Here is a 20211-nt window from a genome sequence, read left to right on the forward strand (position 1 = left end):
CCACCACCAGTCTGTCCCGTTCCCCACCTCACCCTCTTCTTCCCTATACTCGGGCTACACCTGCGACCACTGCTCACCTGTCGCGGCCATGACTCCCGCATCCACCTCCCCTCTCGCCGCCGCCGTCCTGCCCACGAACTTATCTTCCTTCTCTCGCTGCCCACCTCGCCGCCTCCCGCGCATCTCCTGCCTGGCAGCGCCCGAACGCGGGGGCAACAATGCGTCGAACGCCTCGCCGGCACCGCAGCAGCCGAGGTGGGGTGCCGCGGTATCCGCCGCGCTCGCGGCGGCCGTGGTTGCCGCCTCTATGCCAGCTTACGCGGACCTGAACAAGTTTGAGGCCGAGCAGCGGGGCGAATTTGGCATTGGCTCTGCCGCGCAGTTCGGCTCGGCCGATCTCAAGTATGCCAGCACCTCTGCTTCTTCATCTCTTCTTCATGACCATTTTGTTGTTACATTGCCTAGGTAATTTGCTTTGTTTTAATGGTCTTACAGGAAGGCTGTCCACGTTAACGAGAACTTCAGGTGGGTCCTTAATTTCACTTGTACCGAGTTAGAATCCCCTAGTTTTTCAATGGCAACATTAAAGGAATAGTTAGTAGAAAGGAAATATATTTTCAACTTCGATAATTATACCGGATATAACTTAGCTTGCTTTCTGCCTGTTTCGGTCTGATGTGATTTTGGCCGTATGGAAATTTAAGTATTAGCGATAAACTTCACGGATATAACGATGGCAGTTGTGAGTTTATAAACTGAATTGTTTCCAAAATAGTCCAGCATTGTGTGTGTATGCATTTTATGAGCATTGCTTTAACTCATAGTTACAAGTTACTAGATGGAAACAACTTGTTGTATGAAATGCCTATTTATGGAGAAAGTGTGTAACAAATATGCTACAGAATTACTATAACGCCCCGTTTGGATCCTTGGAATTGAATTCCATTCTAATAATAGTAATTTAGACACATATCAATTAAGTTAATTTGGTTTTATACAAAATATATTGTATACTATTATTAGCATAATGTCGGGGATATTTATGTGCTACATTTTTACTATGGATGAGTGAGTCGTAGAGCGTCAAGTTGTAGAGTAGAAACAAATTCTACTGATACATAAAATCATTTCACGTCCTCTACCCTATTAATTTGAGATATGCTTATATCTGAACTTTAGAAAGTGGTGGAATGTTAAATTCCAAGGTAATATGTTACTTTATTAAGTAAATTCCAATTCCTCCAAAATGAATGAATCCAAACGACCCGTAACTGTAAGTACAGTGTTGTCAAACCAGAATAAGAGTAATTATCTGTGATATGGATAAGGTCATAAGGATAACTAAAGGAACAATAGTTTTTTCTATTCCTCATCTCTCATTTACATAATGCATCATTTGTTGCTTTAGGCGGGCCAACTTCACATCCGCTGATATGAGAGAGTCAGATTTCAGTGGTTCCACATTCAATGGTGCCTATCTTGAAAAGGCTGTTGCTTATAAGGCAAATTTCACTGGTGAGCGAAACAACTTTTTATTAGGCAGATAGGTCAATATTCACTTTCTATATTCTCATACATGATGTGTGTGCTTGATGTGCAAAACTACCTTTATTTAATGGCTTGATGCACATAACTATATTTGTTTAGTGGTCAGTGGTCCTCTAACGTACCTTACTCTAGAAGCTAATCAACCAGAGATATCATAGAGTACCTCTTATCTGGTACTTGCCTCACAACCATCTCAGTATAAAACCAGAACAAGAAGCTAACTGCAGTTCTTGTTTCTCTTCTGGTTTCAAGTTGACTCATCATACTATTTATATCAAAGTTCGGTAGTAGTTCTGGTCTTCTGGGCCCTGGCATTCATTAAAACCTGATTATGTGGGATCCCCACATCTGTCTTCCCAGCACTTTATCTAGAATCGTAGAAACTGACCTTATTTTTAGCGAAAACCAAAGTAAATTACAGAACTGAGACTCTATATCTGAATCTTTCTATCTTGTTGATGTGATTTTACTGCATTTGAGAGTATGCCCTTGAAACGAGTTAGACTCTGTGTTTTATTTTTAACGGTGCTGTTGTTTTACCTTTACAGGTGCTGATTTGAGTGATACATTAATGGACCGCATGGTAAAAACTGAATTAGTACTTTTAGGTTTTAGCTTTGTCATATTGTTGCACTATACTTATCCCCCCCCCAAATGCATGTGATTTTTATGTTTATTGAAATATATGGGCCATATTTCAGTGATTATAGGCATAGATGGAGCATACATAACTACACATCTACATTCTAGGTCAACTTTAAAGGTTGACCCTATGTTTTCCCTTTTTCTATAGTAATAAATTATGGTGATAACCCTTCTTGATTTTTGAGGTTAATAAAGGAAATCACAATAGGACCCAAGTTGATTAATTATTGGAATGTTATCTTAACTTTGAGTTCTAATACTTATATCATTGTCTTCCTCTGTTTCTAGTGTCCTTTCAGCAAATATTTGAATAACATGGATAAACCTAATTCTTTGATAGATCAGAGTTTCAGGGGTTGTAGGATGAGATAGTAGAGTGAAAGTGTGAGACAATAAGGAAGCTTTAAAATGAAAAATTGAATATGTTGTTTATATATTGTGAGATAACATGGAAGTGGACCGACGTGTGTCGGGACAGCCAACCCAGTCAGCGTCGGTGTAGACCACGAGCTCCGACGTCGGGGAGGGTCGGAGTAGGAGGCCGTATTCGAGGGAGCCGCGGAGGTAGCATAGAATCCGCTTGAGAGCGGTGAGGTGGGGCTCCCGTGGGGTGTGCATATACAGGCACACTTGTTGGACGGTGTAGGCGATGTCGGGCTTGGAGAAGGATAGATACTGGAGGGCACCGGTCAGGCTCCGATAGGACGTTGCGTCGGGGACCGAGTGCCCGTCATCCTTAGAGAGCTTTGCCTGAGTGTCGACAGGCGTGGAGCCGTGGAGCAGGGCTTGCTGTCGGACATGCCAGCGCTCTAGGATGTCGATGGCATACTAGTACTGGTGGAGGAAGATACCCTGAGGCCGGCGCTCGGCGGTGATGCTGAGGAAGTGGTGAAGGGCCCCAGGTCCTTCATTGCGAACTCCCGCTGAAGGGCGACGATCGTGCGTTGTAGAAGGTCGACAGTGGATGCCGTGAGCACAATGTCGTCGATGTAGAGCAGGAGGTAGACGGTGTCATCGCCGCGCTGGTAGTTGAAGAGGGACTAGGGATGGCAACGGGTTTAAAACCCGCGAGTACAGAGATTACAAACCCGTACCCGCGAGATTAATGTTAAACCTGTACCCGCACCCGCTACCCGCGACGGGTAGCGTATGTTACCCAAACCCGCTACCCACGGGTTTATGGCACCCGCGGGCACAGTCATATAATAAATATTTATTAAACTGATAGCACATAATAATAAATATTTATTAAACTGATAAAAACATGTACCGATCTTAGCCAAAAGTTCTACGAGTTCTCTGGCGCATGTAGTCTTCTTTTATATCATTTGATTGGCTCCGCTCGCTCAAAGCTTTCGGGGTGGCACTAAATTGAGATGCATGTGTTCTATAGTCTACACAGACACACAATGCACACCAGTACACCACACATACGCAGGCATGGGCACTCGAAGCAAACTGTTTTAATAGCAGGGCACGGTGGAAATGTGTTTGCCGTTGCCAAGGGCCAAGGCCCATTAGCTAGCTACCAAAGGCCGTGAGGAGGGGACTGGGCGGACGCTTCCTGTTTCACGCCGAGGCCGTGACGAGGGGGCTGTGTGCACGGGGCCATGAAGCCACAGAGAAAGTCGTCATATTATATATATATACACACACACGCGCGCGGGTAGGCGGGTTTGCGGGCACAGGTACAACATTTTCATACCCACGAGAAAAAACCCGTCGGGTTGAGAATCAAACCCGTATCCATACCCACGGGTACAAACTCACACCTAAACCCGCATCCTATAGGGTTTTTACCCGCGGGCCTGCGGGTAAAATGTGCCCGTTGCCATCCCTAAGAGGGACGTGTCCGACTTGGCCTCGACGAAGCCAATGGAGGCCAAGTAGGAGGCGAAGCGATTGTACCAAGCTCGCGGCACCTGTTCAGGCCGTACAGGGAGCGGTTCAGCCGACAGACCAGATCCGAGCGAGCGACGTCGACGAAGCCGGTGGGCTGGCTGCAGTAGACAATCTATGTTAGAGTATCGTGGAGGAAGACATTCTTGACGTTGAGCTGATGGATCGCCCAGTCCCGGGAGAGGGCGAGGGAGTGGACGGCTCGAATGGTGGTGAACTTGACGATGGGGCTGCAGGTCTCGTCGTAGTCCACTCCGGGGCGCTAGGTGAAGGCTCGAAGGACCCTACAGGCCTTGTAGGGGTTGAGGGAGCCGTCCGAGGTCAGCTTGTGGCGAAAGAGCCACTTGTCGGTGACCACGTTGGTGCCTGGTGGATACGACACCAGGTCCTCGGTGTTGCTGGCTAGCGAGCCGCGTACTCCTCCATAGCGCGACTCCAGTGGGGGTCGGCGAGGGCGGCACGAACGGAGGAGGGGACCGCTGAGGCGCCCGGAGGAGCGGCAGTCGTATCGGTCGCCAAGATCAGCCGATCGACGGGGCGGAGAACGTCGGCTGCGCGACGAGTCACCATAGGGTGGACGTGCCCGGGGTCGCGGTGGATGGCGACCGGGTGGTACACAGGAGGCTCAGTGCGGGCCGACAAGGCATCGGGAATCGAGGGCGTGGCCCGCTCGCGACGGTGGTAGACAACTGCGGGGTCGGCGAAGCGAGCCACACTTGTTGGTGGGGCCGGGTCAACGGGAGCCGAGGGAGTGGCGCGCCCGCGGCGGCAGTAGAAGAGGGCAGGGTCGGCGAAGCGGGCCACACTCGTCGATGGGGCCGCGCGTGGCGTGGACAGGGTCGACGTGGCCGTGCGTGGCGTGGGAAGAGGCGCGAGCGGAGGTGTAGAGGCCACGCGTGGCGCAGGTAAAGGCGCGAGCGGAGGCGTTGGAGCCGCGCGTGGCGCAGGTAATGGCGCGAGGCGAGGCGTCTGGGGTGGACGTGGAACCGGATCGGACTCGAGAAGAGAGTCGAGATCGGTGGGTGGAGAGGAGCCAGCAAGGGGAAACACAGCTTCGTCGAAAACAACGTGACGAGAGATGAGTATGCGGTGGGTGACGAGGTCAAGACAACCATACCCCTTGTGGTCAGGAGAGTAACCGAAGAAGAGGCAACAAGTGGAGCGAGGAGATAACTTATGGGGAGCGGTGGCAGGAGTGTTGGGATAGCAAGCACAACCGAACACGCGAAGGTGGTCGTAGGAGGGGGCTATGCCATACAGGGCGAAGTTGGGAGTGGGGTGGCTCACTGCCTTCGAGGGGAGGCGGTTGAGATGTGTGGTAGTGTCCAGGGCCTCTGCCCAATAGCTGGCTGGGAGAGAAGCCTGAAAAAGGAGGCATTAGATCATGTTGGTGGTGGTACGAATGATGCGTTCAGCCCAGTCGTTCTGAGGAGAGGTATAGGGGCACGAGAGACGCAATTGGATGCTGTGGGTGAGGAAGGAGCGAGAGGCGTTGTAATCGAACTCGCGGCATGTGTCACACTGGAGGGCACGAACTTGGCGACGGAACTGGGTGGAGACCCAGGTGAAGAAGTGGGTGAGGGTGGTGAACGTGTCAGACTTCAGCCGAAGTGGGAAAGTCCAAAGAAAAAGAGAGAAGTCGTCTAGAATGCAACATAGCCTTTTAGGCTCAAGCAAGTTGGGGTAGGCTAGAGTTGAAACCCAACAAGATGTCACCAAAAAGAGAAAGAGAGAGAAAGGGGAGGAGAAAAGCTTTTAAGAGCACTAAAAGGAAAAAGGCCTAATCACGGTTCGGGTAGGTAGTATTTGTAACCAGAGAGACTGAGGACAGGAGAAGTCCAGAGGTTACAATGGACAAGGTCAAAGGTCTGAGCAGCCCTGTACGTGGAAGTGGAAAAAGGAAGACGAGAGTGATGGCCGAGCTGACAAGCATGACAGATGCGCTCAGAGGAGCCCCGGGTGTAGGATATATCTGAGCGACTAGAAAGCTGGGACATCACGTCAGGTCCAGGGTGCCCGAGACAACGATGTCAAACGGCGGAGGTGGTGGTAGTAGCAAGAGCATAGGGTGAGGCTTCGCTGGTGGGGGAAGCGGAGGGCAAGTGAAGAGAGTAAAGGGGGTCGGAGCTGTCACAATGAGCGAGCACGACACACGTGGGAAGGTGGCGTATGGTGAGCCCCCAGGGATAGAACTCCATAGAACAGTGGTTGTCACTAGTGAAGCGACGAATCGAGAGAAGGGGATGAGTCAGACCGGGAACAACACGAACGTCGTGAAGGTAGAAAGGTCCTAGAAGAACCGATGCACCTACTAAGGTAACCAATGGGTGGAACCGTTGCCCACAATGATAGAGGGAGGATGTGAGGGGTGTGGTGGATAGGAGTGGAATAACGAGCTAGTGGTGGGAGTGCTGTGGAAGGTGGCTCCGGAGTCGACCACCCAATCGGTAGGAGAGGGTGGTGAAGCCATGGGGTGCGCAGAAAGAGCCAGGGAGGACCTCTGACAAAGTCACGAGTATGGGAGGGAGACAAAAAGGTCTCGATCGACAGGGAGACAATCACGGCTCTAGGGAAGACAAGCGGTCCAGGCACATGGCGGCCCACATGTGGGTGAAGCTCAATACAGTCACGAAGGACAGGGCTCATGGCGCGACCGAAGGCCACAAAGGTGCCCCAGACAAGCTGGTTATCGTGGAGGAGGACACACACAACGATCCCGGTGGAAATAGGCGAAGCCAGTAGGGGGTCAGGGAAGCCAGGAGCCACGTGAGCAGCGAGCGAGGCAAAGCTCATGTATGTCGCGGGTGAAGCCATGGAACCGGCGAGGGGAGGCATAGTAAACACAGGTGAGGCAGGGTCCCTAGCGGCGGGAGGAAAAGTCCAAGCCACGTGTGGGCTAGGATAGAGAACCGGCATGGGGGCGGCACCGAGGAGATCGGGAGCCACAGAAGCGGTAGGCGAGGCGATGAGGGCCGCCATAGAGGGAGTAGAGCCACAAAAGCGGCAGGCGAGGCGATGAGGGCCGCCATAGACGGAGTAGTGCAGGTGGTAGGGAAGATGTCGGGGGGCTGCACAGGGGAGACGATGCGGAGGGGAGCAGCGGCGCCGGGAATAGAGGGAAGGAAGGACGTCAGCCTGGGAACTACCAGGGGCACTGTGGCCGCTTGGGGGCTAGGGCGCGCTGGTCAGTGGACGCTGACGAGCACGAGGCGCCACCACGGAAGGCAGATGTGCAACTAGGGCGTCGTCGTCTCTACTCGCGCGAGAGGCGGCAAGAAGGGGCGGGGGGAAGCTTCGGCGACCAGGGTAGGGAGGCCCGCCGCCGGGGAGGAAGTCGTATCACCGGCGAGCCACAGGCACGCGGGCGGCGGACGGGGGTGCAGGGGCAGGTGCGCCGCGCACGTGCGCAGAGCATGGATGGCTCGATCGCACATGAGGGCGTTTGGCGGCGGCTGGCGGATGACATGCAGATCCCGGCAGGTGCAGGCCGCGGGCGCGCGGGCCTGGCCAGAGACACGCGCGACGACTGCCAGCGGCCGGTGGATGACGCGCGGATCCCGATGGGTGCAGACGGCAGCGGCGACCTGGGAGGAGCCGACCCGACGAGAAGGTCCGCGCGCCCGGCCTAGGGGAGGAGGCCCGACGGCCAGTGAAGAGTAGGGGATCCGGCCGGTGGCTGGGCAGGTGCCCAAGGGACGGCCGACGGCTGGGCGGAGGATGGGGAAGAGAGGAATTGGCTCTGATACAAAGTTGGAGTGGGAAACCCTAACCCTAATCAGGGTTTGGAGTGTATATATATAGCTGAGTGTTGTGGGTCAAGGCCCATTACAATGGAGGTATACACAGTAACGAAAACAACGCTCTAACAAAACCTTTATCTAGTGATCTAATATGTACAAGAATATCTAACTGAGACTAATCAATAAGACTGAATACACTACATCTTCTGCTGAGTCTTAGATTCATATACATCTAGAGGCCCATATTAAAAGAAGGGATAAAAAGGAAGGACAAAAATCATCTATTGCACACTAGAAGTCATTGGGGATTTAGGAGAAGCACTATTCATTTATTCTGTGTTCAACACTTCGAGACATATACCATTTACTTCTGAAACAATGTAAACATGGGTGTGGTCTTATTTTGAAGAGTATTCTGCATTACTAAATAAAAATATAGAAATTTGTAAGTGTGTTATTGGTCCTATAATTATATGTGGCTAAGTTCAAAACAGATCACCACTTAAGGAAAATGGTACTTCCTCTTGGAATGCGATATTTCACTCACATTCTCCCATACCATCCTCACATTTGTTCGAGTACATGATTTAAGATTGGGGTGTAAAAAATAATTTAATGAAGCATAAGTCTTGCTCGGAGTAGATGTACTTTTTCCAAAAAAACTATATGTAGCAGAGCTACCCACATAAATATATTAAAAAATGGCCATGGGGAGGGATGTCCCTGTTAGATACCCGTCCCTTGTAATGGGCCTGACCCAGTTAACCTAGTCTATTAATTCATTGCCCAACCCTATTCTAGGGTTAGGGTTTCCCACATAGTATAGAGCCACATTTCTTTCCTTCCCCCTCCTAGCCACCACCCCTCCCAGTCGTCGGTCATTCTCCCTGGCCTGGACGCCCCCCTCCCCCCCTCGCCGGTCAGCCGTCGGCCGCTCGGATACGCCCTACAACGGGAGTTTGCGATGAAGGACTTGGGGTCCCTCCACCACTTCCTCGGCATTACTGCTGAGTGCCGGTCCCAGGGTCTCTTCCTTCACCAGCGCCAATACGCCTTCGACAACCTGGAGTGGGCTAACATGTCGGACTGCAAGCCCTGCTCCACGCCTGTCGACACTCAGGCGAAGCTCTCTGAGGATGACAGGCCCTTGGTCGCCGATGCGACGTCTTACCGGAGCTTGACTGGTGCGCTCCAGTACCTCACCTTCTCCCGGCCCGACATGGCCTACGCTGTCCAGTAGGCGTGCCTACATATGCACACCCCACGGGAGCCCCATCTCATCGCTCTCAAGCGGATCCTGCGCTACCTCCGCGGCTCCCTCGACTACGGCCTCCTACTCCGACCATCCCCGACGTTGGAGCTCGTGGTCTACACCGACGCTGACTGGGCCGGCTGCTCGACACGCGCCGGTCCACTTCAGGCTATGCCGTATTCCTGGGCGCCAACCTCGTCTCCTGGGCCGCCAAGCGGCAACCCGTCGTCTCCCGCTCCAGCGTAGAGGCCGAATATTGCGCTGTGGCCAACGACGTGGCAAAGGCCTCCTGGATGCGATAGCTACTCCACGAGCTCAACAACCCTCTTTAGCGCGCCACCCTTGTCTACTGCGACAATGTCAGCGCCGTCTACCTCTCCATCAATCCCTGGAGAGGTTGGAAACTTCAGGATTTATTCTTTGGTCGTGTGGAGGTTGTAGAGTAAATTGTCATCATGGTACGGTCATGCTCTTGTAGAAACTCGGCATCCTTCCTGCTCGTCTCCTGACTGCTAGCTGGTGTTAAGAGATCAGAGCACTTTTGGCTGCTGGAAGGAGGAATAGTTCGGATGAGGAGGGCGGGAGGCTTGGCAAAGCTTCTTTCTAGTGTAGCGTCGACTTTTGTTCAGATGCACAACACATCACTAGAGGACTACGGTTGATTGTTGAATTGGAGATTTTGATGCTGGAATTCCTCGATAAGTTGGCTAGCGAAAGCATAATAGGATTGAGACTCAAGTCTTATTTCTTAGTCGCGTACCTTAAATTTTGTATTACCTTGTGGTAAAGTATAGTCTAGGTACTATGGGCCTATATTGAACGGCTGTACTCATTGATTCGTGGATGTTGGAGGCCAGAATTTTATAATCTAAAAAATGGCCGTGCTCTTGTGTTTGTCAGGTGATAAGCCTATGTGTTTTTTATCTCCTAGTGGAGATAAGTAGGTTTCCTTGTCAGGGGTTTCACTCCTCATCTTTTTCTCTTTAGGGCTTGTTTGGTTGCATGAGGATTGGAGGGGGTTGAGGGATATATAATCCCTTACTAGTCATTTTTAACTAGCAAGATATTATATGTCCCTCAATTCCCTCCAATCCCCATGAAATCAAACAAGCACTTAATATAAAAGGTGCACAACTCTCCTACATGTTGAAGGGAAAAAAAAGGAAACAGAACCTTTGGCATGGATGGCAGCCCTGGTCCTGCACAATTGGCCCTGTGTCGTCTATCTGTACCTCGCTGCTTGCCATGGATACGCTGTACTCTGCGCTTCCTCATCTAGATCTGCGCTCACATATGGGTTTCAAACCAGAAAACCGGTTAACCCATGAAACTGCTTCTACTGGTCCGTCTGGTTTGGATTGGCATGTTCAATGGTTTAAGACCTAACTGTGCACAGGGATAGTTGTCAGGAAGCAGTTGTTGACCACTGTTGCTGACCAGCGAGCAGTTTCTGTGTGTTTCTGAGCTCCAGTTTCACATTGGGGTGAACTATTAGTTTGAGAATCTTCTTCCATTAGCCATTGGGCCGTTCAAATTATGTTTTATGTAAGGCAAGCCAGATGAAGAACCGGGTGTAGTAATAGAATCTTATATTTGTTCTGGTGTGGCGTACTTAATGCTTGCACCGTTAGACCTGCAAATGCCATTTAAACATTTAAATGGCAATATACCATGGCAACTACTGGAGTATATTTTCCTGTTATGCATTCGATATTAGAAAGTTGTCAATATGCATGATTCCCTGACAGCTTTTCAGTTCAAACAAGTTTTGAGACATTGTATGTTTGTGGCAGGTTCTGAATGAAGCTAACCTTACAAATGCTGTTCTTGTACGGTCAGTCCTCACACGTAGTGATCTTGGAGGAGCCATCATTGAAGGTGCTGACTTCAGTGATGCTGTTATTGACCTATCACAGAAACAGGTACGTAGTTAATTAAATGACAATGCCATGCTGCTATTCTTGGAGATTGCCAGGTTCTATGGTCAATGCTTGTTTAATCTCTTGATTTCTAATATTATTTTTTGCAGGCATTATGCAAATATGCAAGTGGGACCAACCCCATGACAGGGGTGAGCACTCGAAAAAGCCTAGGATGTGGCAATAGCCGTCGAAATGCATATGGGAGCCCTTCATCCCCTCTGTTGAGTGCCCCGCCACAGAAGATCCTTGACCGAGATGGTTTCTGTGATCCAGCTACTGGTATGTGCGATGCAAGCTGAGAGGTTTGATCCAACATGGAAACTGGTCAATGGATGGTGTACATACATTGGAGATTGAGTAAGAGCAGAACAGTGCAGAGAAACAAGTCGTTTTTCTTTTCCTCTTGCCATTGTTGTAACATTGCAACACGGAATCAGGTAAAATTCAGGATGTAGATGAGATATGCACGCTGAGTACTGAATGGCATGTATAGCATAGTATGTATACGAAAATAGATCATATCAATCATGTGCTTCATGCTTGAAAGGAGTGGCCCCTGCCTTGTTCTAAAGCCAACATAGCCAAAAGCAGAAGTTCAACAGAGGAGTGTCTCAGCAAATAAACTTTCCACTCCATTTCACAAACATTGCTGATGCATCGGCAGCAACCAGAGCTGCCGTTCTGGATGAACCGCACAAATAGACGTCCATCGACAGCTTGACTGTTTGTGCAGATTGTCAGGTCAGTTGCTGAAGTCCCTCCTTAGCTTCAGCTTTCAGCTAGCTACCTTGTTAACATCAGGTCCTGAAACCTGATATCAAATAACAATATATATATATATAACCACTTCGGTTACATGTTTATTATGCATATGGAGATTTTTCATGTGCCATGACACGCATTGCATGATACATATTTGTACACTAATAAATCAGGTGTGGGAGGCATATTTTATATATATGAATTGTATAGGGCTTCCAATGGATTCATGTACGTTGTGTAGTAGCTACTTCCACATGCTCGCCTCGCCGTCCCCAGAGGCAGATGTAGAGGCGAAGTCCAGTGCTTCTTCCGGCTGCCTGTTCTCAGACTGAAATGCCTGCGCCGGGCTGGAGTAAGCGGTCTCTTTCGCTGTGTCATCGCCGCCGTGGCTGACGAGCTGAGACGCGACGAACTTGTCGAGCACTCTCCAGTCGGTGACCGAGTCGTCCATGTAAGCGGCTTCCGTCATCGGCAGTTGCCGCGCGGTGTACCCAGAAGCATCGTCGGGGGACTGGAGGCTGCAGCTGCCCTGGGCGGCGATGTAGGCGGGAGGAGGCTTGGGGCTCTCCAACTGTGGGAGCTGCTGCAAGAAGGCGTCTTGGCTGGGCAGAAGGTGATGGTACTCCAGCTCCGGCTTGCAGTGGTAGAGCTGCTGCTGGCCGCTGTACACCGCCGCTACGGCGTTTGGGTGGTGGTGCATCAGCTGCCTCGGCACCGAGCCAACAAGGTCCGGCATGAACCCGCCGGCGACGTGGTTGTCAAACCACGGCGCGCCGTCGGCCATCCTCCGCACGGTCGCCACTCGCTTCTTGAACACCCTGCACACCACCCATCCTTCCTCCTGAACCGCCATTCGACGGGCAACAGGAAGAAGCAAATGCTGTCAGCCTGAATGGCATGCTCGAGATCTGTTGTTCAGCTAGGCATCAAGCAGGCAAGCTTACGTACAGGGGCGGTCCCGTTCTCGGTGGTCTCTAGGCGGTACTCGTGCATGATCCAGTCGGACTTGTGGCCGTTGGGCGCGCGGCCCCTGTAGAAGACGAGCGTCTTCCTCATCCCGACGAGGCAGCTCTTGGTGTAGATGGGCTTGTCGCGCCCCGTCGCCTTCCAGAAGCCGGCGGTGGTCGCCCGGTTGGTGCGAGTGCCCGTCGGGTACTTCTTGTCCTTGTGGCTGAAGAAGTACCAATCGTTCTGCTCCTCCATCCCAATCTTGCACTTCTCTGCCCATTCCAAATGCATGTGTGATGCCAATTGATCATTGTGAGTCTAATATTTAATTAGCAGCACGTGTATATATGCATGTAATTGTCTACTACCAACTCCATTGCATCAACTACTTGCTTTCGGAATGTATTTATTTCTTGCCTTGGAGATCCCAAGGCTCAATTTTGTACAGATCGACGTCTTTTATGACGTCAAGGTCGATCTTGTTGGACGCCACCTTCTTCCTCAGGTAGTAGTCGACGAGTTCCTCGTCGGTGGGGTGGAAACGGAATCCAGGTGGAACATGAGAGAAAGTGTCCATCCTTTCAGTGGATCCCCACCAGTAACTGCCGCAACCTGACAAAGATTCAGCACAAGGTTTCATCAGCAATATAGCATGCCAACTGCCAAGCAGTTAAACTAGGTCAAAGCCACGTAATAGGTATAAGTTGCTTTGCTTGAATGCTTGTGTGTCATACGCCCTAGGCCCTACTATAGTATGTACATCCAATAATGCTGATATATAAGATAAGAAGACATAGTAGGAGAGAAAATTAGTTATTGGCACCAACGTACTAGGTATGTAAAATGTGTGTGCCAAGATTAGCATGCATGACATGGACACATCAATGCTAATAAGGTTTGCTACTGTGCTGTTAAGACTATTTTTAGCGATACAAATAAATACTTTAAACAATCCTAACGCCTGCTTACAGGGGGTGCAAGGGACTAAGTTAATAGAATAAGCAAAGCTATGTAATTATTAGCACCAACATTTACACTAGGGGCCTGTTTGGTTGAATCTCTCTCAGGCACTCAAAATCCTACGCCTGGGATCACTGTCTGGCCCAGGCAGTTCTCCCGTCCTAGGTATGTAAATGTAGGTGGGAAGACTGCTCAAGTTATTCTTAGAGCAAAGCTCTCATTATCAATGTCCATAAATATCTGTGTAATCTTGCTTATTTTATTTTTATCCTTCTTTTTGTTTCATAAGTTGATGTACTAGCTCTTTACTGTTTTGAATAAATTCCGGTAGGGGTGCACCCCCTCCTATTTCCTCTTAAAAAAGACCAAATGGCACATCAATGCTAATATTTGCTACTGGTGTTAAGACTGTTTGCTACTGGTGTTAAGACTATTTTTGGTGATACAAGTAATATACTTCAAACAATCTCAACGCCCCCTATGTCACGCAAAGGATTAAGTACATGTTTGGTTCAGTTTTTTTCTAACAGGTTTTTTTCTGAAAATCTGGTTGTGGGTGAGAATATGAGTATCGTAGGGATTACATGCAGAGAAAGATGAATTAGTCTATATGGTTTAGGATCAAAAAATGATGGATTTCTTCTATCGCGACGACTCGATCGATTGTGTTTTTGCGTTGATTTTGGTCGATTTTTACCAAAATGAATCTCATAAAATGGCGCTAAAAAGCTGGGCGTCTGGCAGTCCGCGACAGCTTCTAGTGGCCAGGATAAGCAAAAAAAAGCTAAAACAAACATGCCATAAGTTAGGGCCTATTTGGATGCATATGATTAATTTTTAGCCCTAGCTCAGACGATGTTAATGTGTGTGAGCTAATATTTTAGCCAAGTCTTTAGCTATTAGCCAACTAGCTGACAAATCCTAGCTAGTTTAGATTAATTTATAGTCTCGACGACTAATAACTAGCTCTAACTAATCTAAACAAAGACCCTTAATAATGCTGATAGAGAAAAGGCAATGCTACATAATAATAACTAACCTTAGCACCCAAATCATATATATGTACATGGTAGTCATCTTATATCCAGGGTGGGCGCACACATATAAAGCCCATGATCATGATGTACAGAACCGTGTCTAGCTATACAGGCCCCAGTGATCTATACACAGGCCCCAGTTTGAAGCACAGTTGGCGCATATCACGGTCACAAATCTAATAGTTTCAACTCTGAGCATGCATACAGTACATATAGAAAGTCCAATATCATTGCATTATCCCAAAATTTATTTGCTACACCACCCCTATGTATTCAGCTTCGGTACTTGAAGATATATGCATGTATGTGGGGTACATGCATGTTTCAGTTTCCAACAAACAGATCAGAATAAGCTTTGTTTCATGTTTCCACTGGGATGATATTTTCAAGGAAAAAGTGAGCAATCATAGCAGTAGATAAAAAGGACATGCTTTCATCATGTACACGATTACCAGATTAATTCATTGGTTCCCTTTGTTGCTTTTGTGCCAAGGAAGCTAGCTTAGAGCACATGCGGACCTTTGTGCTGAAAGAAATGCATTACCAATATATGATCTAAACAACAAGAATATGCTTATATATATATGCATATCAGCGCAAATGATATTTCTTTGCCCCGCGTATGATGATAGATTATATTGCTAAGTAGTTGTAGAAAAGAATAAATTAATTCTTAAGGAATGTTTGGACACAGGAAAATACACTGAAACGTATAGTATCTTAGCTTCTAAATTGTGAAAAGAAAAGGGAGCACACACACGTTTACAGAGGATCCGTTCTGACATAAAATAACCTATTAATATGTCAGCCTAAACCGAAACAAAACCTCCATGAAAAACAAAAGGAGGCACGCTAACGAGAAAAACAAAAGAAAGAAAAGAGATTTTTGTTCCTTCAAACATTGTTTGAAGTTGTCTCTAGAAAATTCATAAGAAATATATATGGTTCGAAATTTCAAACAGGAATTTGGACTAAACCCCTTAAGATCTTCAAAGAATGCAAAACATTAACCAAGAGGTTCACAATTTCGATCGGAAATTCCCGAAATTTCTGGGGTCCGAAAAAATATATTTCCGAAATTGGCATTGTTTAAGAGAAATAATAGCATTTTTGTTTTTAAAAAATATAAATTAATTTGCCTTTGGCCTAGAATATCTGAAATTTCGGAAATTTCATGTTTTTCGGTGGGGCCGAATTCTTTTCCCTTTTCCGACATTGTGAACCCTTAGCTAGTATTGCTAGGTAACAGGCAGTGTTGTGTGTGGAACTGCACTATACAGCAGCACCGATCCAAGAACTGAGCAAATGGAAGAAACGAAGAACAGTGCAGTGTGTATATATGAACAAAAGGATGCTGGTGATCGAAGCCTCACCAAGCTTGTTGCTCCAAATCTAGTTCGCTCAGATCGAGTGCACCGAGAGCCAATGACGCTTATCAGAGCACACACTCCCAAATAACTCACAGCTCGATCCTTTGATTCTCCCAAAACCCTCTTGATTGCAATTGGGGCCCGGACGAGACTGGTCAGGCGATCAACTAGGAATCAGTGACCCAGTCAGTAGACTGAGTACTCATACAAAATCCACGCGGCCAGCAGGATGCACGCGCACGGAGATTGAAAGGCAGCTAAATTAAAGCTGAGGATGGGAGGGGATCGGAAGAACATGCATGTATGGTTGGTTATTCGGGGCTTACCGCCAATCTGTAGGTCGCCTCCGCCGCTTTATATACCACGCTGGAGCGATCGCCGCGGACGGGCCGGGGAATGAGAGGGAGAGGGACGACACACGGAGACGGAGCTAGCAGATGCCGGGTTGACGGCGCACGCGGACCCGGCCGGTGGATTGCGGGCAAAGTCTGGGCGCAGAAATCCTGGGACGCCTGGATCTGCTTGTGCCCTTTCCCGATTGGCCGGCCGCCCGCCCGCGTTCCTTTCCCCCGCTGTAACCGCTACCACCTCCACCAGACACCAACAGCGACCTCCCGCCCCCGCGCGCGATCGACTGCGCTAGCAGTAGCAGCTCCTCCTCGATCGGCCTCGCTCGCTCGTCGTCACTCACCTCGCGCGCGTGAGGCGCCGGTGGGCCCCGGCCGGTCTGCACGTCTCTGTCTAGCACTCTCGCAGGAGAGGGAGGGAGACGGGGAGAGGGACAGGCAGAGACGCGCTGGCCGGGGCTCCGGGAGCGCGGCGTGGGATGGAGTGGAGTGAAATGCAACGGGGTGGTACGCGGAGTTGCGCCCACGGCCCACCTATATATATTACACACGGCGGCGGTGGTGATCGATGGTGCTGAAGAGAGGGCCGGTGCGGCGGTGCCGCTGGAAGTGGAAGCTAGCTTAATTAGCTGGAGTTCTCTGCTGGGTGGCGGAAACACCACTCACTCAGCTCGGTTCGTAATGCCACATGCACCATGCACAGCAGGCCCGCAGTCGTATAGCCTCTCGATCCCTCAGCTCCCCCGTAGCTCATAGCAGTAGCTAGTAGGGGGTGTAGGGCACACCCTGGACGACGATCCACATCCGGGCCGGACCGACCGACCAGTATATTTCGATGTCCACCCTTGTCCAAATGGATCAAATATACCCTGTCACTGTCACTACACGGAGATGAATTCATTTGAGTGCCACAGCCAATGGGCAAAACAATTAAATGCATTTGTTTGGCAAAGATCACTCGGTAAATTTGATATCGCCAACTTCTTTGTCGAGTGCTTCTATTGTGTCGATCGACACTTGACAATTAAAGTCGTCGTGAGTCGTGACGATAGTGAGTGACGATGCAGAAGCCTTTGCCGAGTGACTAGATCAGAGGTACTCGGCAAAAAAAGCCCCCACGGGTCCCCGTGCGCAGTTTCTATACCGTTTCGTAAAGGCTGTGATAAAATCATGAAACTTTTACGGGGCCGACTAGGTTTATACACATCGTACGTGACAACTTTTACGAAACATTGTCAATTTTTATCACAACTTTTACATATAATATCATGACATCTTGACAAGTTTCATCATTTTCTGTCTTTGTTTGCGTTTTATACATTTGTAAATTGGACCGCAAGTTCATGGTCATGTTTCTTGAACATGATGTTCGAAATTAATGGTCTATTCCTGAATAAGACCGCAACTTATGCTCAACAACATGAATATTATTTTTGCATCCATTGTTTTTCATTATTCGAGTGACTTGCAGTTCAAATTTGAATTATCCGAAGAAATTCAATCAAATGTACTAAATCTAATAGATATAACAAACACTTTGAGAAATGTGGTAAAATTCCATATGTTTGTCCATAGACTGTAGGAACACAACACAAAAAAGTTGGAGGTGAGGGATAGAAAAAAAACAAATAAACTTTACCGAGTGCTCAAGGAAGATACTCGACAAAAGACATGACTTTACCGAGTGTTTTCTTTGAGCATTCGTCATAGTTAACAGTCATCAGCTGTCGTCGGCTGCTTACGACGCTTTGTGGAGTGTATTATTTTACTGAGAGTTGGACACTCAGCAAAGATGTATTTGCCAAGTATGTTTTTATGCCGAATGTCTGACTCTCGGCAAAGTCAATGTTTGTCGAGTGTTCTTGTTTGCCAAAATAGACACTCGATAAATTAAATCTTTGCCGAATGCTCAACATTTCATTTTCGGTAAAGCTCTGAGCACTCGGCAAAGAGCAGGGTAAGGGCTCAAAGCAACATATGCAGTCACCTATCACTACCGGAATGAATCGCTTTGCCGAGTGCCTGAAGCACTCGGCGAAGCCTCAAAAACACTCGGCAAAGGCTTTGCCGAGTGTGACACCCAGCAAAGAAGGCTCGACAAACAGTGCATCGGCAAAGCCTTCTTTGCCGAGTGCTTTTTCTCGGGCACTCGGCAAAGAGGTTTGCCGAGTGCCAGAGAGCACTCAGCAAAGAAAAGCAGCCGTTACGGCGCCGGGTGACGGAGACGGCGGCTTTGCCGAGTGTCCCTGGTGACACTCGACAAAGGAGTTATCTTTGCCGAGTGTCTGCCCGGCAGCACTCGGCAAAGAATCCATCTTTGCCGAGTGCCACTTGGGACACTCGGCAAAGAGCCCGCCAGGGAGGGTCCCCATGTCAGGCTCTTTGACGAGTGTTCTGTGTGGCACTCGGCAAAGCCAACCTCTTTGCCGAGTGCCAGCGACATAATACTCGGCAAAGAACCTAAACAGGTGCCCAGGTCTGTGCTCTTTGCCGAGTGTTATGACCCTGACACTCGGCAAAGCGCCTCTTTGCCGAGTGTTACACTCGGCAAAGTGACCAGTATATACCTTTTTATTTGTTTTTTGTATTCCATCCACACAAACAGAAGATATCACATATATATCACATATATACATCACAGATATCATCACAGACATAAATAGCCAACACAAACATAAAACCGTCACTACAAACATAAATATCCATCACAAACATAAGTGTTCAACACAAGTATCAAACACAAACATAAGTCTCAAACGTCGCAAGCTCTCACATAAGTATCAAACACAGACATAAGTATTATACATAAGTTCTGAAGTCTAAAACAATGAAAACACAACACTCATGGAGGTGGGCGGTTTGACCGGGGCTGCGTTGGGCTGAACCCTTCCGGAGGGTTGTTGGATGCCGCCCCAGATTGGCCCTGCATAGAGAAGAGATTGCATGTGTTATACCAGATGCATTACAAACATCTAACTACAATTTTGATACTCACAGGAGTGTGGAAGAGAGCAGGGTCAACTGGAGGGAACAATGGAGGTGGCGGAGCGATGCCCTGTGCGGCGCCAAGGCTCTGCATGTACTGGAACATCTCCGCCATCCTCTGATCAGCCGCCGCCCGCTCCGCCATTATCATCGCCTCCATCTCTTGACGTTCCCTCCTCTCTTCTTCTAGTTGGGTCTGTAATATTACAAGCCAACGTTATAGTAACTCAAAGAGTAGGTATATAACTCAAGGAAGGACGAGTTACAGAAGCACTAACCTCGAGTTGCTGTATGCGATGATGTGAGCTATCGTGCCGAGGTCGTATGGCTGGACTCGAGCCCGTGCTCCTTGCTCTCACCTGAGACAGTGGGAGTGGAGGACGAGTCGATTGCCCCGTCGGCAATCCAGTACCGCCCATGTCTCTTGCCTCCTTCGACCCTCATGAGCACATCAGGGTCGATCGGCTCGGTGCTCGGATCATAGTCTGGGCCATGGACCTCCTGCGCCATGGCGGTGTAGTCATGGAGGCGGCTGTAGACGGCGGGGTTGGTGTAGGCCTCGGGCCCGTCATCCGGGTTGTAGGTGACGTCGGACGTCGCCTTACCCTTATGGGCCATAGCATAGGCCGAGAAGGTGGAGCAAGGCCTGCCACCATGTGACGCCGACTGCAACGAAAACCAACGAGATAGTTAGAAATAATATCTAACTTAGTGCTATATATCTAAATAAAAAAGGTGGCGTACCCATGCTTCGGCATATTGGCCCAGGCTCCGGCTGCCTTGGTGGTGGGAGGGG

The 20211-nt window shown here is 49.1% G+C and overlaps 2 protein-coding genes across 3 annotated transcripts; one reads left to right on the forward strand and one right to left on the reverse strand.

The window, feature by feature from the left end:
- Positions 1–52: 52 nt before the first annotated feature.
- Positions 53–11860, forward strand: LOC100194053 (Thylakoid lumenal protein TL20.3 chloroplastic). The gene is made up of 6 exons (NM_001139110.1): positions 53–402; positions 496–525; positions 1409–1515; positions 2097–2131; positions 10878–11006; positions 11114–11860. Exons 1-6 carry the CDS (start codon positions 89–91, stop codon positions 11303–11305), a joined length of 807 nt encoding a protein of 268 aa, NP_001132582.1. The 5' UTR covers positions 53–88; the 3' UTR covers positions 11306–11860.
- Positions 11824–17050, reverse strand: LOC103627477 (NAC domain-containing protein 7). 2 transcript variants are annotated; one of them, XM_008647773.3, is made up of 4 exons: positions 16410–17050; positions 13134–13328; positions 12717–12988; positions 11824–12609 (listed from the first exon to the last, which is right to left on the reverse strand). In XM_008647773.3, the coding sequence occupies exons 2-4, from the start codon at positions 13291–13293 to the stop codon at positions 12013–12015; spliced, it is 1029 nt and encodes a 342-aa protein (XP_008645995.1). In that variant the 5' UTR covers positions 13294–13328; positions 16410–17050; the 3' UTR covers positions 11824–12012. The 2 variants fall into 2 exon arrangements, with proteins under 2 accessions (XP_008645995.1, XP_008645996.1); XM_008647774.2 differs by lacking the exon at positions 16410–17050 and adding an exon at positions 16087–16398.
- Between the last annotated feature and the right edge of the window lie 3161 nt (positions 17051–20211).

This window comes from Zea mays, chromosome 5 (genome assembly GCF_902167145.1).
Source record: "Zea mays cultivar B73 chromosome 5, Zm-B73-REFERENCE-NAM-5.0, whole genome shotgun sequence".
NCBI lineage: Eukaryota > Viridiplantae > Streptophyta > Magnoliopsida > Poales > Poaceae > Zea > Zea mays.

Coding starts and splice junctions, on each gene's coding strand:
- LOC100194053 (NM_001139110.1), top strand. CDS start 89: ATGACTCCCGCATCCACCTCCCCTCTCGCCGCCGCCGTCCTGCCCACG. Junction 403..495: donor TTCGGCTCGGCCGATCTCAA/GTATGCCAGCAC, acceptor ATGGTCTTACAG/GAAGGCTGTCCACGTTAACG. Junction 11,007..11,113: donor TTGACCTATCACAGAAACAG/GTACGTAGTTAA, acceptor TATTTTTTGCAG/GCATTATGCAAATATGCAAG.
- LOC103627477 (XM_008647773.3), bottom strand. CDS start 13,293: ATGGACACTTTCTCTCATGTTCCACCTGGATTCCGTTTCCACCCCACC. Junction 12,989..13,133: donor TGAGCCTTGGGATCTCCAAG/GCAAGAAATAAA, acceptor TGGAATGGGCAG/AGAAGTGCAAGATTGGGATG. Junction 12,610..12,716: donor CCGAGAACGGGACCGCCCCT/GTACGTAAGCTT, acceptor ATGGCGGTTCAG/GAGGAAGGATGGGTGGTGTG.